This window comes from Perissodus microlepis, chromosome 8 (genome assembly GCF_051167445.1).
Source record: "Perissodus microlepis isolate ML-2025 ecotype Zambia chromosome 8, ASM5116744v1, whole genome shotgun sequence".
Classification (NCBI taxonomy): Eukaryota; Metazoa; Chordata; class Actinopteri; order Cichliformes; family Cichlidae; genus Perissodus; species Perissodus microlepis.
Window position 1 is genome coordinate 8652120 of NC_140468.1, and position 26501 is coordinate 8678620.

Below are 26501 nucleotides of genomic sequence, written 5' to 3' on the forward strand. Positions count from 1 at the left end.
ACCTGTACAGCACTCGCTGTCTCAAGAGGGCACGCAGCATCCTACGGGACTGCACACACCCAGGACACCGGGTGTTTAAGCTGCTGCCGTCTGGCAGGAGGTTCAGGCTGCTGAGGTCCCGAACAAATAGACTCAAGGACAGCTTTTACAACAGGGCAATAGCCCTGATCAATGTAAATAGCTGACCTGACTGGATACCTCCCTGGAGGTAACAATGTTTAAAACAATAACAATAATATTTATATTTATAACAAGGTGCAATAATAATTAATGTGCAATAATAACAGTGTGCATAACACATACACTTATTCTTCTTTTTTATACTAAGTTAAAAACTATACTGTGTTGTGTTGTTTGTTGCGTTGTGATGTGTCATATCGTGTCGTGTTGTGTTATATGTAGTGCCAACGTAGGACAGTTTTTCCAATTTCATTGTACTACTGTACTATGTATGACTGTGCAATGACAATAAAGAGTTATCTTATCTTATCTTATTTGATAAAGGTAACAAATCCCTCATCCGAAAGCAACAAAGAGTTAAATCTCCAGGGTGAGGAAAAAGAGGACTGGGCTATGAGCTCGATGTCAACGCTAAGTGGTGCGTGATCGGAAATGACAATTGGATATGTAGATGACAGTACTTTTTGAATAAGGGAACCGTCCACAAAAAAATAATCAATCCGCGAAAAGGACTGATGTACCTGAGAAAAGAAAGAGTACGCTCTGGTAGTAGGGTTATAAAACCTCCAGGGATCTACAAAACCATTCTGAAACATAAACTCTGAAATAGACTTGGACATAGAGGATTGGGTCAGGGTCCGAGAATTCGAGCGATCTAAGGCAGGATCAATAACACAGTTTAAGTCACCACCCAATATCAAAAGATGAGTATCAAGGGAAGGGAGACTACTCAAAAGTGCATCTGTAAAACCTGGATTATCAAAATTTGGCACATACACATTGACTAAGAGGACGGGTACATTGTACATGGTGCCTACAACAACCAAATATCTCCCGTTTTTGTCAGCTTTAATCTCAGAGGTCGTAAACTGTACCCTTCTTTTTATTAAGATCGCCACCCCCCTGGCTTTTGAATTAAACATTGAATGGAAAGTATGTCCCACCCATGGGCACCTGAGCCTAAGATGATCCCGATTTCGCAAATGGGTCTCTTGCAAAAACATTACATCACTCTTTAAACGTTTAAGATGCGAGAATATTTTAGATCGTTTAATTGGGCTATTCATACCTTTAACATTCCAAGTTAAAAATCTAACACCACTATTGCCTAAGGACTGACCTGAAGTGCTGATCATTGCAGAAAGATAAAAGAGAAAATACTTATTTCTTCACCCCCAAAAAAAGAACAAGTGGGAAAAACACACTCACACAAACACACAACGCAAACCCACAACAACAGAAGTACAGCTTCAGAATAAAAATAATAATAATAATAACACGTCAAACACACCCTCCGCCTCCCCCCTGCACAGCAAAAGCCCCCATCCCCAAACGATGGAGACAGCAGTGCACGCTCCCACCCGGAGCAATCTGAACAAAAACGCTCCCGACTACGAAACGAACCGTGTCAAACCAAAGCTCCAACAGAGTCATTTCTCAATAGATTAAAAGGCACAAATAAAATAAAAATAACCCAATTATATTTTACTATTAGACAGGTAAAACAAAACAAGTGTTTGGCAGAGTAACAAACTTAGCTTACCACAATGATGTTTGGATTTGGATCATTCGCTATTTCAAACAAACAAACATTGTCCCGCTATATTTTTTATCGCGTGGTTATTGTCTTAATATATTCCTTGGCCTCATCTGGCGAGACGAAGTCGCGCTGCATTCCTTGATAAGTGATCCGTAGCCTTGCCGGATAGAGGATCCCAAATCGGACTCCCTGGATGCCGCGAAGCTGGCGACGGACCTCATTGAAAGCCGCACGGGCCCGCGCTGTCTTAGCGGTGTGGTCGGGGAACACAGAAATGGTCATATTATTTATCTGTACCCTCTGCAGCTCCCTGGCCTTCTGGAGAATCCTAGCACAGTCCGCGTAATAGTGCAGCTTCACAACCATAGCGCGGGGACGTTCACCGGTGTTAGGTTTGGGGGCCAAAGTTCGGTGGACTCTGTCTACAAGCGGCTCCTTCCCAAGCTGAAATGCCTCCATCAACAGCACGGACACATCTGTAGCAGACAGGACGTTCTCCTCTGGCACACCAACAATGCGTATATTATTGCGGCGAGACCTGGACTCCAAATCCTCGCACTTATTCTCCAATTTGGCCAACTCCTTTGACATCGCATCCACTTTGGCTTGGAGGTGGACAATATCATCCGTGCATGTGGAGAGAGACTGTTCCATCTCCGTAACTGTGCTTCTGAGGCCAGCGAATTCCTGCCGCATGGTAGTTATATCTGAGGAAAGGTCCGTTTTTAGTTGCTGTATGTCGGACCTGATAGACGTGAGATTCTCCGCAAACACTGCCGTCAGTTTCTTTTTAAACAGTGCTGAAATTTCTTCACGAAGTTCAGAGAGGAGTTCAGCCTTCGTGAACTTTTCCGTATCGACGAGCGGCGTGTCGGGTGACCCAGGCAGTGGCGAAGTTTTACCACGAGGCGGGGATGCAGTGTTAGCAGCAGGCCGCAAGTTCGGCTGAGAGGTGCTTGCGCTCTTATTAACCTTACGCGACATTCTAAACACAAAAAGCAAAAACAGTCTTGTCTCGGAACTATACAAAAAAAAAAAAAACCCGTCAAAATGTGCCTGAAAATGCTAGATAATAACTAGACTCTGCAGGAGCTGCGCTCGGTGCGACCTACGCCATAGTCACATAAACCGGAAGCCGGTCACTCCCCTCTTGTCGGATGAGGGGCCCCACCTTGTGGCCAGTCCCCTCAATGTCAAAGGACACTCTTATATCCTTTGTATTGGAAGCTCTTGTTAATGTTTGGTGTGTTTGCTGTTCAGTGAGTTCTGGTTGTGATGTTCTGAGGTCTGGGTTGATTATGTTGTATTCCACATATCCACTTGATGGCTTATAATTTCTATAAAATGCTGTCACTAAATGTAAATGGCCTGAATAGCCCTATTAAAAGAAGCAAATTAATTGCCAAATTGAAAAAGGAGTCAGTAGATTTGGCATATTGGCAAGAAACTCATCTAGACAATGCAGAACATGAGAAATTAAAAAAGATGGGTTTCAGACATACATTCTATTCATCGTATAGGGCCGGGAAAAAACGAGGAGTAGCTATCCTTATCTCAAATAAAATAAAATTTGAACATATATCTAATATAAGTGATAAGGAAGGTAGGTTTGTTTTAGTAAAAGGTAGAATAGAGAATAAGGCGGTCACACTGTTAAATGTCTATGCACCCCCAGGAAGCAACGCAAGCTTCTTTAAGAAGATATTTGATTTGATCTCTAAGGAAACGGTGGGAACTCTTATTTGTGCAGGAGATTTTAATTTACTGTTAAACCCCCGATTAGACTCAAATAATAGGGACAGGAAAAGCACATCTGGAGGGAAACGAGTTAAAGGAATGTTAACGGAATTAGGACTTATTGATGTGTGGCGATCTATCCATGGGTCAGCGTCAGGATTCACTTTTTACTCTGCTCGACACTTAGTGTATTCGAGGATAGATTACTGTTTTATGTTTAATAGGGATTTACACAGGATAAAAGATTGCAGAATAGGTCCAAGAGATTTCTCTGATCACAGTGGAATTTATATAACATTTCACTTGGATGGGACACGGAAGACAACTTTGTGGAGACTAAATACCGGTATGTTAAATGACCCCGCCTTTGTGAAACAAATGACAGCCGATCTTAACTTGTACCTGCAGGACAATGATAATGGAGAGACAAATCACAGTATTGTGTGGGATGAAGCCAAAGCTGTCCTCAGAGGAAAAATAATTGCGTGGTCGACCATGCTTAAAAAGAAAAAGTCACAAGAATTGTTACAACTGCATGATAGATTAATGGCCTTGGAACAGTCAGGTCTGAAGGATAAAAATACTACAGTAACCCACCAGATCAGACAGATTAAGCAGGAGATAGATAAGATATTGAGCGAAGAAGTAGAGAAAAACATAAGATTTATGAAACGGAGGTATTATGAGGCGGGGCCTAAGGCGGCGAAGCAGTTAGCGTGGCGGATTAGAAAACAGCAAGCTGAAAATAATATTTATAAGATTAGAGACCCGGTTGGTAACAATGTTGTAACTGACCTGGATAAAATTCAAAAAGCGTTTGAAATGTATTACAAATCGTTATATAGTCAATCTACTCAGGGTGATGTAAATAAGATAACTGACTTTTTGAATTCCTTAGACCTGCCTACGATTGGTCGAGAGGCAAATAGTAAGTTAACGTCCTTAATATCTCGGGAAGAAATAAATAAAGCTATTTCCAGCCTTAAATCCAATAAATCACCAGGTACCGACGGGCTCCCTGCCGAATGGTACAAAACCATGAGGGAAAGCCTTCTTCCCTTGTTGGAAACTAGTTTTAATTATATTTTGAAAGGAGGTGTGGTACCTCCCTCTTGGAAGGAGGCCTTCATATCTGTTTTGCCAAAGGGGGGACAGGATAGACTAAACTTCAAATTTTATAGGCCGATAAGTGTCCTGAACTCAGATTATAAACTATACACAACTATTTTGGTGCGAAGAATGGATGCTGTAATGCCTTCTTTGATTGATGAAGACCAAACTGGTTTCTTGAAAAATAGACAAACCCACGATAATATTAGGCGAGCTTTACACATCATCGAACACATTATTAATAAGAAAAAAAGCTCAGTTATTCTTAGCTTAGATGCTGAAAAAGCATATGATTCAGTGAATTGGGACTTCCTCTTCCTAGTGATGAAAAGATTTGGTTTCTGTAGCGAGTTTATAAAATCTTTCCAAGCTCTTTATTCTCTCCCTACTGCCAGAATAAAAATTAACGGTAGCCTCTCCGATACTATTTTTTTAGAACGAGGATGTAGACAGGGGTGTCCAGCAAGCCCCTACCTCTTCAACTTGTTTATCGAACCTCTAGCCCAGGCTATACGTCAGGAAACATCGTTGAAAGGGATTGTAATAGGAAGGGACGAGTACAAGGTGTGTTTATATGCAGATGTCTTGGTGACAATCACAGATCCCAGCTCAGGTATACCAGTGTTAATGGGGATGTTGGAAACATATGGCCTGTATTCAGGGTATGTTCTTAATGTCAAAAAAACTCAAGTTCTGACATTTAATTTTTCTCCAGACCAGACACTATTGTCAAAATTCAAGTTTAATTGGGAGGCGACTGCTATCAAATATTTAGGAGTGTTTCTGCCTAGAGAGCTGACACAACTATATGATATTAATTACAGTCGTATTAATAGAGAAATATATAGCGATCTCAACATTTGGGCCTTGCTCCCTCTCGACCTCGGCAACAGGATACAGATAATTAAAATGAGTATTCTTCCCAAACTACTCTCTTTTTCTTGCTTTACCTATTCAAATTCCAGAGAAGCAATTCAGGGAATGGAATAAGCAGATTTCGAGATTCATTTGGCTTAACAAAAGACCAAGGGTGAAGTTCTCTACTTTGCAGTTGCCGAAAGAAAAAGGGGGCTTGGCTCTACCTTCATTAAGGGATTACTACTTATCTGCTCAGCTGAGGTCCTTGGTGTGTTGGTGTAATCCATCTTTTTGTGCGAGGTGGAAGACGATTGAGATGTCTCTCTCGGACACGCCAATCCAGTCTAGACTTGGTCACGCAGCTTCTGATTTGGACGATACCTTGACGCCCAGCCACTGGGTCACTTTTACATTAAAAATATGGAGGGGAGTGGTCAAGCAGGCACAACTCCAGGAAGAGATAAAACTTCTGAGGTGGCCAGCGTATGACCCTGATTTTATACCTGCTTCCCACGATAGTAGATTTAAGCAATGGGTGTGGCATGGAATCACTGCTGGGTGTTCGGTTATTGTAAAATCTAAAATTATAGCTTTTGATACCCTATGCAAGACTTACGACCTCGAGAAACAAGACTTTTTTCGATACTTGCAACTCCGTGACTATATTGGCAAAAGACTAAAGAGCTGTGTCTGTGGAGACTTCTCGATTGTTAATATTTTCATTGATGCTTATGACTCTGGGAGTAACAGAGCCTTGATAAGTAAATTGTACAAGTGTATGACTAAGCTCAAAGGGAACTCAACGATTTACATAAAGCAGAAATGGGAAAAAGAAATGGACATTGTGATTACAGAAGATGGGTGGGCACGGATCTGGGAGACACAGTTTGCCACAACTAACTCCAACATGTGGCGGGACTTCTGCTGGAAGAACATTATACGCTATTTCATAACGCCTAAACAGAAGTCTAAATTCAGTGCTACACCTGCGTTTTGCTGGAGGAATTGTGGGGAAGACAAGGCTGATTACGGTCATATATTCTGGTAATGCCCACTCATACGACCCTTCTGGTCGGAAGTTGTAAAGATAATTACAGAGGTGTTGGGATTCCACGTGTCTTGTACATTTACCTCATTGTATCTGGGATATTTTACAGACGATTTGGTTGCAGATGATGTTTATCTTCTGAAAGTTCTCTTGGCTTCTGCGAAGAAGGCCATAACAAAACGCTGGCTCTGTAGAGATCCTCCCACTGTAACACTTTTTACCTCTATAGTGGAAGACGTCAAATTGATGGAATGTATGACTTTCACTCTGCGACTGCAGGGAGATTTGGGAAGGAGACGATGGAGAAAATGGCTGGACTTTACAGCTTGTGGCAGCACCCTTTAATGCATAGTCATACATACGTCAGACTTGCTGACGTATGTATGTGTGGATGTGCAGATGTATGTATGGACGTATGTTATCTTCCCATGACCTCATACTGTTTCTGTTTTTTCTTTTATCTTGTTGCATAAAAATGTTCCTAAACAAATAAAAAGTGTCAAAAAAAAAAAAAAGAATCCAAGGGAAAGTATGGATATGGGACAAAAGATTAGAAGGAGACAATATTACACAAATGGCGATGTTTAAAAACAAAAAAAAGAGTAATGGCCTGCAGTAAAAAGGTTTCAACATCAATGTTTTTCGTAGTGAGTTTGTTTCAACCTGACACCCTGAAATTTAAGAAAAAAGAAAACTTAATCATCTTGATCATTGTGCTCTTCAAACTTAAAGGTCTCTGCCTTTTCTTACCCACAATACTCTTTAAGTGTCATGGTTGTGTAGATACACAGGATAGTACCACACAATGTTTTTTGCAAATTACCTGGCTGCTTCAATTAATTATTTAACTGTTACCTTTTCCATTATTATTTTTTCATTCATATTGTTTTCATAATTGCAACTTTCTATTCTTTATTTTGTACATTTTTTTTATTTGTACCTAAATAAATTTAACCAAAGTATCCAAAAAACAAAGTTTTTGTTGTGCGTTTACTTTGCCTGCAAAGTCTGTAACATCTGTAACACTCGTCTATCTTGTGTAATATTCACATACGTCCAGTAGGGGGGGCGCGAAGGCCATGGTTGACCATTTAAATTGCAGTAAGGTATTTTTTTTCTTGTGTAATCACGTTTTATTTTTATACTCCAGTGTTAATCCAGTCTTTGCATGTATCCCCTGGAAAATGCGGGCGATTTTAATTGATTTTGTATTTATAATTCCGTTTAAAAAAAAAAAGTATTATAATCTTTTTAAATTGGTAATATTATGTATACTTGTTTTATTGTTTTTTTTCTCAGATGCTTATGTGTATCTTATAATTTCGCCATACCCTAAAACTGTAGCCATTACACACACACACACACACACACACACACACACACACACACACACACACACACACACACACAGACACACACACAGTGTAACAACTGGAGAATATGTTTTTCACTGAGTCATGACCAAGCAACACTATGCTGAAGGATGTGTCTCTATATTTGGATATTATTTAACCATCATATATTCATGTATGGTTCAACCTGTAATAAAACTGGGGGAAAATCCGCTAACTAACCTATTATACTGTCAAAACTTCTGCTTCCAGCTAAAAGCAGAGAACTGAATATATCGTCCAGATTAAAAGAAAGTAGATTATTATAAAAACTCCTGGTCTTCTATATTTTACTAAATAGTTTTGTGGTAGAATTACATTTTAAAAGAAGAAAACAAATACATCTTCATACATGTGTATTTGATCAAAGAAAAAAAGCGAGTCGGAAATACCGCCCCCTGTGGGCTACTGACTACATTCTTGCCCAATAATAACTCGCTTGTTGTGTGATTGATGTGTGAGTTGACCAATGAGAGAGGGGATTACGGCTCCTGGGCGGTAGTGGACACAGCTGATTTGCAACCCGCTGAAGAAACTGCAGAGAAGAAGGGAAAATGTCGCTGGCTTCGACGCGGACCGTTCTAGGATCAGTGTCCTTTTAGGAAAAACTAGAAGGCATTTCGGTGAGTGGGACTGCCGTCACTAGTTGCACCCAAGGTTAGGGCTTGTCAATTTGGTGTGTCCCGTCCAGAAACGCAAAGGTCCGCCTCGGTTTCGCCAGCTTTGTGTAACGTTTCAGGCTCGCCCCACAGAGAAACACAGTGGGAGCAAGGCAGCCATGATGAATGTTCGACACTTTAAACGCGGACGCGTTGATGAAATTGGCGTCTTTAGCTGGTAGCTTTAAAAGTCAGGCGCGGTTGCTACATCAAGTATCAGTTGTTTTTAACTTCTTCTAAACTTTCTGAAGTAAACTTTACTTTTTTATGTTACTTAAAAAAAAAACTTGTTTGCACATCAACGCTGGCCATCCGTGCGAGTGGGCGCGAGACTCAAACTTATTCATCTCGATTGTTCCTGCCTTTCAAAGCTCTTATGAGTTTAATTGTTTTACGTAATCTTGAACAGAAACATATTAGCTCTTTGAGCTAAAATACGGATGTTTTAATTTGACTCCTCTCACAAAGCAGCCGAGCTGTGACCTCTAACTTGCACCATCACTTGGCTGCCGTAAGGTGACGTTGTAAGGTGTAGCACGTGCTGATGATGCAGTCCTTTCAGTTGCTAAACTGTACGTGAAGCCACAGGGCTGAGATTTTTTACATTTTATTCATCCTTTAATCATTTATGTTCCACATCTTCCACACTCAAGTTGATGGTTGGACGTAGGAGAGCATTGTTTTTTCTCTTATTGTCTCCTTTTTTCTCTGAATCGTCTCCTTGTGTCCCAGATCTCTAGATTCACATATATACTCATTAGCCTCTGTATTATTAGGTCTAGTACCGGGTTGGAGCCCCTTTTCTCTTCAGAGCTGCCTTCATTCTTCAAGCAGTTGCTCAGGTGTACCTAATGAAGTGGCTGGTGACTGTATATGCATCTATAGCACTTTGGAAGTGGTATTGTGATTTTCCAGGGTCTCTAAAAATCTGATATTTTTTATCAAATTCAAAAATAACATAACCAGTATCACATGTAAGAAACTAAAACCAGGAAATTTGGAGGTCATTTGTATCTCCCGCACTCAGAATATTTCAATCATTAATCAATTTTCTAATACATGTCTTGAACAATTATTTGGCTTGATAGTTTTGATATAACCAGGTTATTTCCAACACTTTCCTAAAATACACTGACAAATGAAACTGTTTCTGTGATTCAGAAAAAAATTGGAAACATGTAATAATGCAGTTCATTGAGTTGGTTTTTGTTTGTTTTATGACAATAGAAGTCTTCATTTATTATGAACATTTCCTGCTTTTTGAATAATTCAAATGTCATTTGAATACATCTCACCTGTACATTTAACTCTGTGGACTGCAGCAAATGTACGTTATCCTATTTACTGACAGACTAATATGTCCTAATTTATCTTTTTCTTCTTATCTACAGAATGGCATTTCTGCTGTATTGTTGCCATGAGTGAATACAAGTGTCACACAGCAGGACAAAACAAGGGAAAAGTAAAAGTTTAGGTTTTACCTGAACGATAAGGGAGTCAGCTGGCATATGTTCCCGTTTTGTAAGGTCAGCTTTAACTATAACCATTTAAGCCCATAAGAGTATACTGTAACACTACATGGGCCTCTAGGGCAATCTGAATTGACAATTAAAGCCTCTTCTCCTTCTGCTGCAGTTAGCAAGGTAATATTTCAACAAAGACATGGACCCATCTGCCCGAATGGTGAGCCTGGATAACCAGGGGAACATGGTTTTCACAGTTGTAAAGCCAGTTATGGGCATATTTCAGGTGTCTTCAGAGCAAAATGGAAGTGCTCCACAAGGGAGTATGGGTCTACAGGGTTTAGCTGAAAGCACATTAGTCCTCCCTCAGGCACAAGGTCAGCCTCCACTAGACCAGAACCAGATGGAAATGAACACCATACAGCCTCATATTCAGCCTCTGATGCAGGTTTCTGCCCCAGTCCAGACTGAGAATTTACCTGCGAATCAGGATCTCCCACAAAGCTCAAGCGAAAATACAGAGTCCGCTAGCCAGATCGCATTTGCTGAGGTTTCATCACTCCTGGATCCCAACATGAAAGGATCAAAAGCTCGTAAGTAGCCAGTTGTTTGAAATCACACTATCTGAATGTTTTTCAATCTTATGGCTCCAAGTAAACTACAGTGCAGTGAAAATTTTGCAAAGTAACGTAAAAAGAAAGTACACTGTCAGTTTTAGGTTTTGCATATCAGAACAATAAGTCCCTACCAGTTCTTAAAACAATGTAAATAATACAAATGAAAGATTGTGTTAAGTGTTAACAAAAACTAAAACAAAATACTGAAGCAGTGGAAAAACTAAGTATACCCTATGATTCAGTAGCTTATAGAGCTACATTTAGCAGCAATAATTTGAAATAATTGTTTACTGTGTGACTTTCAGCCTCCGGTATCATTATGGAGGACTTCTGACTAGGGGTGGGCAGTAGAAAAGGTATACGGTAGAAACGATATAAATTTGGCCAACGGTAGAGATTTTGACTATATCCCTCTACCGCGATAGCGCATGTTGATGGTGTCATCGAGCTGCGCCTGTTTTGGTCGAAAGCATTGCAGCTGCTGCAAACAACATCATCTGCAAATTACTGCGCTTCCTCCACTTACATACCATTGATTCATTAATGCTGAATTCTCTCGCAGCTGCTCTATTCCCATGTTGTTGCAGTATATTAATAACTAACCTTGTATTGTGGATGGATTATCTCAGTTGTTCTCCTGACTGAAGTTTGGTCCGTTGACAGCATCCTACCATGCAATTGCATTTGTCCCTAACCACCAGAAACCCTCACGTTAACTTTTATCGAGTGGAAAAAAGTTAGCGTTCATCCTTCAGCTTTACTGTGCTAATGTTATGCTAACGATCACGTAGGACATCATTATATACCAGCTAGTCCAATTTCAGTAACCCTACAAAAGTCACTGCTGTTTACTTTTCTGTCTTCATTTATGTTGGACGTTTTAATTTTTTCATTAATCTCTCAGTCAGAACATGCTATATCATGTTTAGGTGGAAACTAGCGAGCTAACTTCCTGCTAACTTCTCACTCCGTTGAATTTAATACATTCTGTTTTCATGGATGCCTGGATGTTAAACTTAATTGTTACACCTGATAAAGCAGCAACGCTGATTATTTTATTAAAGATGAAAGAATTTAGACAGTGTTTAACTCTCAGTAATGCCACAGTGTTCGTTTGCCTTTGGACCTGAATTAGACGGAGTTTTGGACCCAGATTACTCCGCAAGGCTCCTGACTACGGCAGCCGTAATTCTCTGGCAATCCATCAAGCGGTGCGCCTTCATAGCTTACCAAAGTCGTACTAAAACATTTTTGACAGATTTCTGCACGCCGTGTACCACATAAAATCGGTTCAAGGTCAGTAAGCACAACCAGAATTCATACATAAGGCACACTGTCAATTTTTGAGAAAATTAAAAGATGTTAAGTGCTCCTTATAGTGTGTAAAATACGTTATACAGAAGAAAATAATATATCGCGATATATAGTTACCGCACATGCTTCAAATTATACCGCGATATGGATTTTAAGCCATATCGCCCAGCCCTACTTCTGCCTTCTGACCTATCCTTCTTTACAACTTTGCTTAGTTGACTAAAGTCTGCAGGTCATTGTTTATGCACAGCTCTCTTAAGGTCCACACCATTTTAGTTTGGTTAAGGTCTAAGGACTTTGGGCCATTCTATAGATTCGCCCCTGTGCTTGGGCCTTGGCTGCTTTGCAGATAACCTCGCCTCTGATTTTATGGTTGACTCTTTGATTGCTCCGTTTAAAAATGGCCTTGTAACCCTTTCCATGGACATTAACAATTGCTTCTCTAAGACCGTTGCTGAGGTCTTTCCTTCTTAGCATTGTGTTACCGTGCACCTGAATGCTCCAGACCATCAAACTCCCAAAACATCTGCTTTTATACAGGTGCTCACACTTAATAATGGTCAGGTTTAATAATAGTTATACTGTTAATTCCCAGAGAAAAACTAAGAGCTTGCTTATTTTTTAAGACACTCTAAGGATCAGAGCATTTTTCCTATATCCTGATATGTAAAACTTTAGAATTCAAAGAGGCTGTGCTTTCTATTTGCCACAACTCCCTGAAGTCATTTATTCAGCAAATGTATAATCTGTCTCCTTGATTCTAGCCCTTACAGTTTTTTAAAATGTTAGATGTTAAAAAAACAATTTCTCTGTTCAGATTTGATCAGATGCTGTTTCATTCTAACCCTGCTGTGCTGATTTATGTCCCTCTGTTTTGCTCTAATTTCAGGGAAATATCTCATCTCATATGATGAAATTAAAAGGCGTCTGCAGGCTCCAGAAAAGATGTCCCTGCGGTCTTTGGCAGCGTACACTCGGGTCAGCAGAGGACCAGCCAGCAAGAAAACACTCCTGGAGTCACTTAATGTACTCGGCCTCACGCCAAGCACAACTACCTCTGTATCCTCGTCCTTCTCCAAACTCACTGAAGGTTAGAGGTGTGTGTGTGTGTGGGGTGGCGTGTGTGTAAAGCCATGTTTGGAATTGATAATGAGTTTGAAAGACTCGGCTGCTTATTTGGTTAATTTATTTTTTAGGTGACACCAGAGCTCTGTGTGACGATATGAAGGATTTTGCCCATGACTACATTGACTATGGCAACATGGCAAAGCAGCTTATCCCAGAGACAAATACAGTTCAACACTGGTCCAAAATTATTGAAACAAAGTATGTCTTTCATTACTGTGCGTCCTGTATAACGTAGTTACTGTGCTTGTGAAAATAAAACATAATTAAGCGACCAGTTTACATTAACACTTTCCCTTTTTCTCCTAGGAACCATCTTGAGGATATGAGAAAGTGTTTTAGGGACCCGGTCAACAGTGGTGCATTCGACAACGTCACTCATGGCCTCGGTCTTGGAATGCTTGATGTTGCACTGGACATGATTATTATGGTAATTGAACAGCAGATTCGCATCCTGTCTGGTGTCGCAGCATCTGACCCGGCCGACTCAGGTCCACAAATGCGCCGTGTCCGCAGACGCCACCGCAAAGCTCGCTCGATGGACAATGAGAAGCTTCATAAGGTGTCTGGAGGGGAAAAAGAACAAGGAAAGCTCATTTCAAAAGCCAAAGGTCGAATCAGAGCCAAGAAGAAGATCAGACAGGAAACTGTAGCTTCTGGACCTGTGGAGACCCAGGCAGAGCCATGCAAGCCAGATGGTGTGGAGAGTAATGTCCTCACTCTGGTCTCTGTAGGTTACGAGACTGTATCCAGCGGCCTCGGTTCAGTTGGACCTGTTTGACACTTGCTCACATGATAAGTATAAAGACCCAATCATAGTGCTGTTCAAACTGATTCTCAGCGATCGGACAGAGGTCGGGGTAAATTAAGCTCCCCACTGTAATGAGCGCAAAATCATCACAACATGTTACATATTGGTGTCAGGCTTTAAGGAGCTATTCACTTTCTTCCAGAAAGTTGTAATATGTAGTCAGAGCCACAGCTGGTTAACCTACCTTATCAGTAAGGCTGGAAATACACACAGGCTTGATGGCTTTTTTTTAAATATGTATTTAGTTTCAAAGGTGCATATTTAACATGCCCAAAGTTTAAAATAAAGAGGTCAGCATATTTACAAGTAAAGCTCAGGCATCAGCCACTCTAAAGCACTGAATATTTTGCACCCACCTTCTGTTAAAACCTTGTGTTTGCAAAGAGCAGAAACTCAAGACAAAGGTAGGATAGCTGTGAATTCTTTAAAGCTGTTGTAGTAGTCATGAAATAAGAAATACTATAGCTGAAAATGGGCACAATAGGATTTAACAACCCCCTCTATTATTTGTTCAATCCATGCACAAAAACAAGTGTGACAAGACAAAGTTTTCATGGCACTCTGTGCAATAGTTTGTTTTTGTTGTTTTTTATTAAAGCAAAGTAAATGAAATATGGCTTTAACCTTATGTTTTGTTTCATTTGGATGGACTTTTTAAAAACTGTTTCCACTTTCTGTGCTAAGTTAGGCAATCTGGTGAAACTGCTGCATGTTTACTGTGTACCTGATACAGCTGTGGTGTCAGTCATCTCATCTCAGCCTTTGCAAGAAAGCCAATAAGTGCATTTTCCAAAATCTCCAGATATCTTTTTAAATTGATAATTTGCTGCTTCAGTAACAGGTTTTGTTTCTTGGTATCAGTTAGAATCCAATCATACATTATTTTTTCAGTCAACAGAACATCTGGTACATGGATAATATCAAATGTAGATTATATTTTTTTGGCTTGTGGTACATTGTCTCCTGTTTTAATGTTGTATTTATTCCTTAGATTTTCACGTCTGTACTAGAATACTGGAAATAGAGGTTTTTACTTGAGTTGAGTAAAACAGGATGATCTAGTTTTAAGAATTGTCTTCTGTTCTTTTTGTTATCTCATAAATGGAGCAGGAGCTGACAGAGCCTTTAAATACCCCTATCAGCTGCAATATTAAAGTTCATCTGGGAAACCTAGAGTGTTGCCACCCTACCTGTTTAAACAGCCTTGCTGTCTGAACCCACCCCCTCACTGCTATGGCAGTTGCATTTGATGATGGGTAAGCAGGTTAATGCCCACCACTGCTGAAAAAACTGCTCAGAAAAATATCAAAGAGCCAAAGCAACCAACTCACCCCAATCTGATCCAATCAGATTGAGGTGGCACCACCCTACATCCCAAAATACCTGCAACCAATGGTGCCAGACACTAATGGACACCCCACTGCTTGAGCTGATTTGGTTGTACATGGGAGGATATAAATCTAGTTTAAAATAATCAGTTAATAGAGAAGAATTGGAGTGCCAGAGTTGGATTAAAGATTGAAAACAAAATTATAACCACCAGCTTAACATTTTTGTAGGTCCCCATTTTGAGGCTATTTCAACTCTGACCTATTTCGTGTCCCATCCGGTGGTGTCTGGCACTGGAGGGCAGGGGAGGGTTCACCCTGCATAGATGCAGTTTGTTGTACTCTTCACCCTGTTCCTTGAAATCCAGAAAAGCAGTTTTTGCAAATTGGCAGAGGGCGCTGTCTGCAGCAACATTTAGAAAAGCTGTACTAGCCAAAGTCAAACCCACATAAATACTCAAACCTCTCAAAAGAATCTTGTTTTATAAGCAGATGAATAACTGCTTTTCGGTGCGTTTCACCTGTTGTTGTAATAAACTCATCAGATTAAATTCTAATCCAAACTGACACAACGGGGAAAAATTACGCCTAATAATAAGGTTGTATACAAGAACAGATGTCCATATGTCTGTGCTGTTTTGACTTAGATTTTTATAGAAGGTGAAAGGCATTACGGGAGTATAGAAATACACTCAGCAGAGTCAGCCAAGTGCTAATACCTTAACAGTGCACACGCACACACATCCACAAACAGTGAGTGGAAGAGAGAACAGCTTTAGTGAGGATTAACTCTGACAGGGAACACAGAGTCAGCTGGAGCACAAGGAAGCCAGAGTAGATAGACCTGTAGGAAAATAGAGGGGAAAAAAGCAACAGTGCAGGGAGGTATGAAATACACTGTCGTCAAAAGGACGTGTAAGTTGAAATAGGGGGTCCTCCAAGCAGCAGCTAATGACTCGAACATACGGCACTAAAAGAAAAAAGACGACAGCTTTTAAAAAGTGCTGTGCATTTTGAAACATGTCGATTTAAGATAGGTACGACTGGTCCAGAGACGGCAGCACGGAGCACAATGGGGCACCCCAATGTGCCCCTCTCACACAAACACATGCATTCCCAGAGGGACAAAAACAGATCCAGTCGACTGCAACCTTACACACCAAATGGTGAGTAGAAGAGTGGCATGACTGAATATGTTACACTAAAGAAAATTGTTAGAAGTCACAGATCGTAGATATTGGCTTTTGATGTTGTGATTGCAACACTAACAATAGGGAATAGCACCTGCATGGTGGTGGTTGTTGTTTTTGTGCTTCACATAAAACTGTCTGCACTTAGGTAAACAAGATGTTAGCTGTCTTGTTTGAAATTATTTTATTTGTATTTACAACTAAGATAAGATTCAAACCAACAAGCTCTCCTGTAGTTTCTATGAATTCGTAAAGGGCCATTCCAATGTTCATAAAACAATTTTTAACTGGCAATGCTATTTTCAGCCTTTAGGTTCTTCAACATGTGTTTTCATCAGTCCAACCAGTCTTTGTTGTTAATTCCTGTGCAATGTGACAGTTGCACAATCCTCAAGTCTGAGCTTCATAGTGCACAACCATGAACAACAATAGCATTTCTTTCCATTTACATCACTGCTGCGTGGTAATACAGTTTACGTGCATGATAACTTCACTCCATTACGTCTTCACTTAAATGGATTTCACAGTGTGAGCAAAGCTGAAATGCGTCTGATCACAGTTATGTTACAAGAGCAACACTCTAACTGAAGCTTTATACTTGGTGAATGATCATCTTTTCTGTACAAACAATGTTTTTTGTATCCAAACATGAACTGATGGCCACAGCAGAAGAGAGTGTGTAAATCAGATTTGATTAGTTAGCAGTGAGGTGTGCCAAGCTTCTACTGCAGCACTGTTTCGTTAACTCTGTTTTTTCTGCTTTGCACAAGTGTATGCAGGCTATATACCGATACTAGTGTATATATACACAACAAAACCTTTAATGCAAGTTCAGCAGGTCGTGCAGTTGGATATTAGTATTCTACAAATTTGACTGTTGTCTAGTAAATTCAACTAACTTCAAATCCAAATTGTTTGGCTATAACCGGTAAGGATGGCAGACCTCTTCTTATGAAAGATTTATATTATATTATTGAGTATCTTCTTATGATTAGTAAGCTTTGATGCTGATCCTCAGTAGTTGTCCAGACATCCTTTTACATACAGTTTTACAAAAACACAGTAACACTTTTGACATTGTATATATGAGAGCTTACAAAACTGACCTTAATTCTCTGAATTTTATATATAATACATCCTACTTATTAATACTTGGCTTACCTTTTTTTTTTTTTTAAACATCATTTTTATGTCTTTTTTTGTATCTAGGGAAAATGTTTTATACGTTTTAACTTTGCACTATCTTTGTTGGTCTAACTAGAATCCTGTACATCTGGTACAAACCTGACCCTAACCTTCTCCAATCACAGTCCCACAACTTTCCATCTAGCTCTAACTTTTAAATTGTCCATCTTTGTAGTTTAGCATCCAAAATCTCACCTACGTGTATTTCTTGCTATCAAATATCACCATGCAGACACTGCTTGTTCAGAGTTAATCGTTGTGCTTGATTTATTTAAGTCTGGGATATCAAACCTATGGCCCACCAAATGGTCCAGTCTGGCCTATTGGATAACTCTGTAAAAATATAGAAATTTTAAAGAAGAAGAGCACAAACTGTATTTTCATTTATTTTACTTTTTATTTTACATTTATTTTGTCTTCTAACTGACAAAGACCGTAAGTAAGAGTAAGTAACAGATAAACCATTACTTTAGAAAAATAAAAGCTTTTTTATTATTACTACTCGCCCAGTGAGTCTTGTTGATGGATTTAAAAAACATTTACTACAGCAGCATTTCTTTATAACGCAGAAAAGCTGAGACATATTGTTAAATTGTACTTTTTTTGTCTAAGTAAAGAAAGACAGAACCAATTGGAGGTAATCTTTAGGTCATTACTGTAGGCAGTGGTTTTACTGGTCTGCCCCTTGATGTAAAATGAGTTTGACGCTCCTGCTTTAAGTTAATCCTTGGCTTTCTCTTTCTGTGTAACAGCATTAACAAACAGAATGCTAATAAACAGTAAACAGTATAACTGCTAAACATGTGACTCAAAGCAGCACCGGGCACAAGTTTAGCTTCAAAGAGCTTTTCTCATAGGATTACATGGTTCAGCATGTACTTAAAAAAAATGCTGATCAGTTGAATGTAAACAAGAAAGAAGCTGACATCTAGATTTCGTGTGTGGAGGTTTTACACGAGGAGCACCTTTTTCATGTTCCTTATATTTACTGTTCAAAGTGCAGTAAAACATTATTTCTCTTGTGTCATGCTTTGTTTCATGCCCTGCCCAGCTCTTTGTAACATTCATATTTCTTATGCCATCTTTTTATAATTCTTAATATTTCCATTTTCCTGATTGCCCCTGCAGACAACTTAAACAATGCCTTAGGCGCTATCAGAGTCCTCGGTGTGGAGCTCATTGAAGATGAGCTTAAACCCCATTTGAACACAGTGATGGCCAGCATTAAGGAGAAGAGTAAGTTCCTTTAGTTGCTTTAGGTATAACACTATGCAAAGCAATATAAAATATTTGATGGCTTTTGTTTGTTTTTTGTGTTTGATGTACATCTAATGAGGGGTTAATGTCACAGGTGCATGCAATGTATACGAACATGTAGGAATATTTAACAGCACCTATATCGTAGGCCGCAAAACCACACTGATAAGAAATGGCCCCATGAAGCGAGATGTACAAGGCAGTTGGAAGCACTAAGAAGAGGTTAAGCTATATTTGTGTCTCCCAGCAAGTCAACAGCAGGATAAGAAGGCGGCAGAGGTAATTAAGCGTCAGAGAGGTCACGCAAAAAAACAGATTACAAGATTCAGACTTGACATATAGTCTATGCAGTCTCTTAAGAGACAAACTCTTCTAAGGCTATATAAAGGGAATCCAACAAGTGTTGGTAGTGTCAAAAATATTAATTATTTTTAAATATGCAATTCCACTTGTGTCCAGAGAAAGGTGCTGCTGAGCAGGTGGTGATCAGTGGGATCTTGCCAATCCTTGCTCTGAGCCTGAGAAGCAGAGGGCCTCTGAGTGTGCTGACTGCAAAACTAGTGGCTGAACTTGCCAGGGAATGTAAGTAATCAATGCTTATATTGTTCTTTATCTATGTACAGTTTATTATTTAATACAAATAAAGTATAATGTTAATCTATAGGTTTGCTGGTGAACCCAAAAGCTTTCTCTCTCTGTTGCTTCAAGTGTTATTAGTCTAGTACAAAGTCTTCTTTCTTTACTGTATATTATTTATCAATACACTTTATCAAGGTTTCTTCTTCCCATCAGCTGTGATTCGTAAAGGTTTTGGTGACACGGGCTTGGTTGCGGCTTTGTTGTCGGTCCTGACCAGTTCAGACCAAGAGTTGCTTTTCCACGCAGCGAGGGCCGTCTCACGCATGTCTTATGATAGCTGTAAGTTAACACAGTCTGAAGCTTCTATCAAATTCAACACTGCATTTTACATTTGCTTTATGCTATATATCAAATGTCCTGGATTTATTTATTTTTGAGTTAAACAGTACTGAAATAGAAAATACAATCTTATTCATTCTCTTTATGGAAAATAGAAAGCAGCCAACAGGGTTTCTGCTAAATGTTTGATTTACAAAAAATCTGTCATTGTGAGGAAATTTGTTTAAAACAAGTCCCATGTAAAAGTAAATAAATAAAGTTGGCTCAATAAATTGATTTAATATTCAGTGCTCACTTTCCCCTTCAGCTAAGCTGCAGCAACTATTACTACGCCAAGGTGCGGTGCCTCGTCTTGTTGCCATCCTGCTCCAGTTTCCTGATAAGGAGGCCCTGGGGGATGTGTGCCTTCAGGCCCTCTGTAACATCAGTGGAATGGGATTAGCAGAGGAGGCCGGAAGGGTGTGGGAGAGAGGAGTGTCTGTGAGGCCGGGGGAGTCTGTGTTTCACGGCGTTTCTCCTCACACCTGTGGTTTTGACTCTTCTGTGACTCTGGTGCGAGTGTCTCAGTGGGGGCCGGGTCAGTACGCAGTCAGCATCGAGGTTTTCCAGCGCTGCTCGTCCTCTTTCTGGAACCTTCATGGGAACAAACGGACTGCTCACTGGTCCCCCTTTTCCAGCTTTGGAAGCTGCTCAAATTTGTACAAGCTGCTCAAGTTCTCTACAAGGAATATTCCACGGACGAAAAGTCTGAAGACCCGTGTGTTCCACACTTTCCTCTGAAATCTGGAAATACACAAATGTCTCTGGACTCTTCCTGTTTACTTTAATCAGAATTTTTTGATTTCTTCTTCTTGTTGTTTGCATCTACTTTGTAAGGTTCAATCAAGGAACTATTTATTTATATGTGTATTTTCAGAAGTGCTAACTTTTGCAACTACATGCATCACGACACGGATTAGGCAATTCTGCTGTGTTAGTGTCACACTGTGCTGTTTAAATTTGGGCAATAAGTGAATCAAGGATTAGAATAAATAAATCACATTACGTTAAAACTTTCTATAGTGATGCTCTTCATGTTGAATCATTTCACAAGTGCTTGAAATAATTGTGAATTCCTATTCAAAGGCAGCAATACTGAGAATGTTGTTATGTGTTATCGCTAATTCAACTTTGTGCTAAATCTTTGAACGTTTGGATATCTTTGGGAAGCTTTAAATAATAAAATAATTTAAAATTATGTGTGTAAGTGTCTGTACTGAAGTCAAACTTCACAATTATTTTTGTTAAAGTAATTTTCAAGCATGAATAACGAACGTTCAGAAACATTGTTAGCAAATTTTTAAGATGTGCAAATTGAGATAGTAACAGACCTTTTTTCATTTAAATATATAAACTGGGTTTCTTTCTCTTTTTTTCTTACAAATGTACACTCACTGGCCCCTTTATTATTTATAGCTTGCTATTACTGGGTTGGACCTCTTGTTGCCTTCACAAATGCTTTAATTCTTCATGGCACAGATTCAACAAGGTGCTGAGTCCGTATCAACACGATCATGCGCTTCCTGCAGATTTGTCAGCTTCACATCCACCGTGTTTAAACAATACTCAGTTGGTTCCAAATACATGCAGAGAAAATATTTACCACACCATTATAACATCTGAACTGCCAAAGCAGGGTAAGATGGATCCATGCTTTTATGTTACTGACACATTCTGACCTTACGATTAAATGTCGTAGCACAAATTGAGTCTTCATTCCTACTCTTCAATTTTGGTGAGTTTGTGTGAATTATAGTCTCAGTTTCATGTTAGCTGTGACACCTGGTTTGGTCTTCTGCTGCTCAAGCCCATCTGCTTCAGAGCTGTGCTTCCAGTCATGCTCTTCTGCACAAATTGGTTGCAATAAGTGGTTATTTGAGTTAATATTGCCCTTCTATCAGCTTCTATAAGCTGGCACTCTTCTGACCTCTTATCAGCAAGAGAATTGGTGCTCACTTGATGTTTTATCTTTTCAGACTATTCTCTGTAAACCCTAGTGCCAGAAAATCCCAGTAGACCTGCAGTTTCTGAAGTATGTGGGAGAGTGTGTCTTGTGCCAACAACCACACCATGTTCAAAGTCACTTAAATACACTTTCTTCCCCATTCGTGCATCCTGGTCATGTTTCTTGTAAGTACGATGATATGTCTAACACCTGCATATTTATGCTTTCTTCTTTTTTCTCTCACCCACTCTGCCATGTGTTCATTGTTTCAACGTTATTCAGGATTTCCAGCACCATATCACCTACCCTGTATTTTCACCCTTTTAGCTTCAAACTACAGGGACACTACATCTGCTCCTGGACTATTAATATATTTTAAGCAGCTTTTAGAGTTCAGGGGAAATGTCTGGGAAAGCCACTACCACACTGAAACAGCCATGTGCAGCCTCTCAGAAACAGTGTGATTACTAGAGCTTAACACTAGATGGCAGACATGTGCTTTGGAGTTACCTGTATAGTATTCATATAGTCTAAATATAGAATAAATTTAAAAGCAGTTTGTGACTTTGAACATAAGCCTTCACACATGGATTGAATTTAATAATGACAAGCCGCTTGACTGCACACCTCACCAGGTATGCAAAGATATTTACATAGATTCAATTAGTCTGCCTTGCTTTACAGATATGAAAGCAGTTTGTGACAGTACCTAAGTTAAACTGAATGCTTATCCCTTGCCTGCACATTTGTTAACTAGAAATACCAACACAAGGATAGACACAAGTGTAGTCAAGTGTATCTTGCTTCTCGATCTTTCTCCCATTTCTCTTCTTATAATTACCTCTCTTATTGGTTTCATCCCGCCTGAGGCGTTCTAACGCAGGGGCACATCCTCTAATCAATCCTAACTTTATTACTCTGGGAACCACTTAAATATTTGATGTGAGATGAGATGAGCCTTGGAATTATTTACAGGTAGACAAGAGTTGCACATACCTGTTACTAACGACTGTCCTGATCGCCCTCTGGTGAAAAACGCTTAGCTGACGTCTTGTTTAGGGGAATGAAATGGATATTTACGTAAGAACACAGGATAACAGACAGGCTACCATTTATGAATTCTCATTACTTAGGATAATTACCTCATTATTGCCTGTCTAAATCTAAAGACACTTGGTCAAGTTATGTCTGATGAATCAGGGCCTCAAGGTTGAGAAGTTTTAACTAGGTTAAAAGGATTTCATTTAAAGCAGCAGACTACCTTCTTTACTTGGTGAAATCTGTCAGCGTGCTGTTTTTGTGGCTTTCAGCCAAAAGCATTCTGCACACTGCAACACAACAAATTGGTTAAAAAAATAATAATGGCAATCTTTTTGGCTAGAGGACACTTGTAAAAACTTTCAAACAGTAGAAGGTTTTGTAAACAACCCTCTAGCTTTTTTAAAGCTCGCTGAGCAGGCTATATATTTTTTTAAAAATTAGATTAGATGTAAAGATTTGGGGTTAATTAGCAACCAGCATCAAAGTAAGGGCCCAACATAAGCTGTGGATTGCAAGTTAATTCATCTCTGTAAAAAGATCTCCTCATAAAAATGCAGGGCCCAATGAAACATCTGTGGTAATTCTAGCTGTTAGCTACAGTGAAAGGTTCATGGACAGCCCTGCTTAGTTAGCATACAGTATGTCATTAGTGGTTAGTTACTCTGTTTCCATATGCTTTATTAGCTAGTTTAGAAAGATGGCCTCAGAAAGAAACACATTTCCTTTTTTTGTGGTCTTTTTGGCCAACTGTAACAAGCTATAGCTGGGAACACTGGCAGTTGTCAGAGAGAGCCCTGGTCCTTTGAATTCTTTGGATTATACCTGAACGAAGAAAGAAACAGATACCAGCAGGAGCCTGCTCATTTTTCTTGTTCTTTTTTGAGTGTGTTTAAAGTTCGCCTTAAATGCGTAGCTGGTGCTTTTCAGTCAGTGTCTAGCAGACAAACCTGTGTGCTTACAAAAAACTGGCAGGCAGTTGAGGTGGTTTAGGTATGGCTAGGATGCCTCCTGGGACACCTCCTAACTGAGGTGTTTTGAGCATGTTCTACTGGGAGGAGGCCATGGGGCAGACCCAGGACACACTGGAGAGATGATTATATGTCTCAGCTGGCTAGAAATGCCTTGTTGTCTCCTCGGGAGAGGACAAAGAGGTAGTCCGGGTAGAGGGAGGTTTCGGCTTCTCGGCTTAGACTGCTGTCCCTGCAGGTCGCAGAGAGACCAGATCCATCTTCTGCCAGGCAAGTGGCAGAAGATAAAAAATATCTTTGAAAAGGTGTTTGTATTTGTGTAATCTTTAGCACTTTAGTCTTCCATATGCCACAGGATAACAACAGTAAAAACTGACTATCTGCCACACTATTGTCAAGATCTGTTTTCCTAGTTCTTGTTTTTGTCTTTGAACAAACATATGATGAGCTGCACACATGAAATGTTTAATCAATAGCTCCAATTCCACTCTGTAATGGGAGATGCTAGAAGCGTGCATATATTATTTTTAATATAAAACTTATTAATAATGCATGATGAATTTTGCAGTCTGTGCCCTCAAACCCCGATAACATGGCTGAAGACTGTTATATTGCTTGTCTTTGCAAATAAGTCATTTAAACTTTAATCCTGTTGTTTTCTGCAGAAAGAACTCCATGTAATTGCATTAGGATTTCATTGTGCCTCTAATTATGGCTTTTTTCATTTCCCTCTCGTGGCCCTTGTTATTGTTGGCCTATAGTACTCTTAAGGGATAGATACAGTGACACAGCTTGCTGACTGACTCCACACACATCATTCATTTGATACGGACAAACTACAAATAACAACAGAAAACTAACAAGCAAAACCAAACCAACAAAACATCTGCATACATACACACATCAACACATATACACGATGCTTGGGTGTCAATCCGCCACTCAATGGGTCATATCACTTTGATAGAGCTTTCCTCGGGGGATTGCTCCTTGTCTTTAAATATAACAGGTTTGATTGTCAAGCAGACAAGAAAACAAAATTCTCTCCCTCTCTGACACCCTGCTGCCTTTTCAGTCAGGCAAATTCTCACTTATGGACCTTTGTGACAGGTCGATGACAACTCTCATCAGCATAGAGTCCAGATTAGCATTACCCAATCGATTCCTCTGACAAGTGCAAGAGAGTTTTTGGACAAATCCACCCGGCTGTATTGTGCACCTTACTGAACTCAGAGTTAGCAGAAAAGTTAGACAAGAGGTCTGAGAATAGGTTTAAACCTAAAGCTAGGGGAAAGTGACATCAACACAGATCGACTGGGAGAGGAAGATCAAAAAATGCAACAGGCACACAGTTTTTCTAGAACTTGTACAATATTGGGTAGAGTCACTATAACAACTACAACTCATTTCTTCAAGTGATGCTGTGTAGTTTTGACAGGACTGATTTTTAAACATACATGCAGTTTGTGTACTGAAAACATTATCACTTCAAACTTAAGTGATTCAAAATTGTATCACCGCTTATTGTTGAATTATTCATAAGCTGACAATTAGAGTACTTCCTGTTATGAATAATCAAGATACTTTAAAAAGTCAGAACTGTAGAGACTCATTATGACAAGTGACAACACCTATGATTACTGACACGCAAGCAAGAACAACTAAGATCACTGCATCCAAACTGAGGCCAACTGCAGTTTGACCAGACAATATGAAAAATTACATTATAAAGCTGGTCGGTGAAGAAACTGGAAGATTGTTGCCAAATAAAAATGACTCTAAACACAGTTGCAGCAGCAAAAATGCACCATTGTGTCGGCACTCACAGACACAGTGCCAATGCTACTAACTTGACAGCAAAGATACTATTTGCACTATCTAGTTCTGAAAACTGAACAGCAAAATGCTTTACACTTGGCACTGGGGTTGACAATGAAAATTACAATTTGTACAACAAGTTGAAGAAATTAATGTCTATGGACAGTATCCAAAAAGGGGGAAAGAAAACTTGCTAATAAGTACAAAAATGCACGACAAAACTTGCTAGAATGTGATGAATATTGACAGCTCATTGTTAAGTTAGATGAGACCAAAATAAATGTGCTCAGCTAAGATTCAGCATGTTTTGGCATGAACCTGGCCAGGGATACCGCAGTGAATGCATAGTGTTGTCAGTGAAGCACTGAGCTGAGTGTGATGATACGTGGCTACATGAGTGGAAAAGGTATCGGGGAGATGAAAGAGATGAGATAAAATCACCCAAAATACTGGCTGACAAGATGACTCCCAGTCTCCAGGAGCCTCACGGAACAATTCTAACATGATAATGATCCGAGCACCTGTGCTAAAAAAAAAGAAAAAAAAAAAAAAGAAATCACACAAGAGTTTCTGAAGAAAAAAGAGGATTGATGGTAGGGGGGACTGCCCTGGCAAGGACTGTTGCTGGACTTCAGAGAACTAAAGAACAACACAACTCCTTAAACATCCCTCCAGAAATATATGCACTTCTGGTACCTCCCTGCTGAGGAGTCTGTCCTCAAAAATAAAGAACATACTACGTTTTGAATCCTAAAATCGATAGGGGTTCTGACCTTTGTTAGATTGAGTCTCTAGTTTCAAGTTTTATTTTTTACATAAACAATTTTAAAAATACAGCCTCTGTATTATTTACAGATTCAACAAGGTGTTGGAAACATTGCTCTGAGATTTTGATCTGTATTGACATGATAGCATCACACCTTTGCATCCATCATTTGAATTTCCTATTCCATCACATC

General features: G+C 39.6%; 2 protein-coding genes across 3 annotated transcripts; both read left to right on the forward strand.

Annotated features, from left to right (window-relative positions):
- The first annotated feature begins 8379 nt into the window (after window positions 1-8379).
- LOC146381324 (uncharacterized) lies at window positions 8380-14924 on the forward strand. Its single transcript, XM_084937305.1, has 5 exons — window positions 8380-8487; window positions 9915-10579; window positions 12807-13007; window positions 13114-13243; window positions 13352-14924. The coding sequence occupies exons 2-5, from the start codon at window positions 10186-10188 to the stop codon at window positions 13821-13823; spliced, it is 1197 nt and encodes a 398-aa protein (XP_084793431.1). The 5' UTR covers window positions 8380-8487; window positions 9915-10185; the 3' UTR covers window positions 13824-14924.
- Window positions 14925-15031: 107 nt separating this feature from the next.
- Window positions 15032-20935, forward strand: LOC146381325 (rap1 GTPase-GDP dissociation stimulator 1). 2 transcript variants are annotated; one of them, XM_084937306.1, is made up of 5 exons: window positions 15032-16347; window positions 18685-18792; window positions 19273-19395; window positions 19606-19731; window positions 20039-20935. In XM_084937306.1, the coding sequence occupies exons 1-5, from the start codon at window positions 16254-16256 to the stop codon at window positions 20509-20511; spliced, it is 924 nt and encodes a 307-aa protein (XP_084793432.1). In that variant the 5' UTR covers window positions 15032-16253; the 3' UTR covers window positions 20512-20935. The 2 variants fall into 2 exon arrangements, with proteins under 2 accessions (XP_084793432.1, XP_084793433.1); XM_084937307.1 differs by having other exon boundaries at window positions 16241-18792; window positions 18962-19395.
- The last annotated feature ends 5566 nt before the right edge of the window (window positions 20936-26501 follow it).

Bases quoted from the DNA above. Each gene is read 5' to 3' on its own strand.
- LOC146381324 (XM_084937305.1), top strand. From the start codon at position 10,186: ATGGACCCATCTGCCCGAATGGTGAGCCTGGATAACCAGGGGAACATG. The intron at 10,580-12,806 runs GTAAGTAGCCAG...CTCTAATTTCAG, and splicing joins CATGAAAGGATCAAAAGCTC to GGAAATATCTCATCTCATAT. The intron at 13,244-13,351 runs GTATGTCTTTCA...TTTTTCTCCTAG, and splicing joins TCCAAAATTATTGAAACAAA to GAACCATCTTGAGGATATGA.
- LOC146381325 (XM_084937306.1), top strand. From the start codon at position 16,254: ATGGGGCACCCCAATGTGCCCCTCTCACACAAACACATGCATTCCCAG. The intron at 18,793-19,272 runs GTAAGTTCCTTT...ACTTGTGTCCAG, and splicing joins GGCCAGCATTAAGGAGAAGA to AGAAAGGTGCTGCTGAGCAG. The intron at 19,732-20,038 runs GTAAGTTAACAC...TTTCCCCTTCAG, and splicing joins ACGCATGTCTTATGATAGCT to CTAAGCTGCAGCAACTATTA.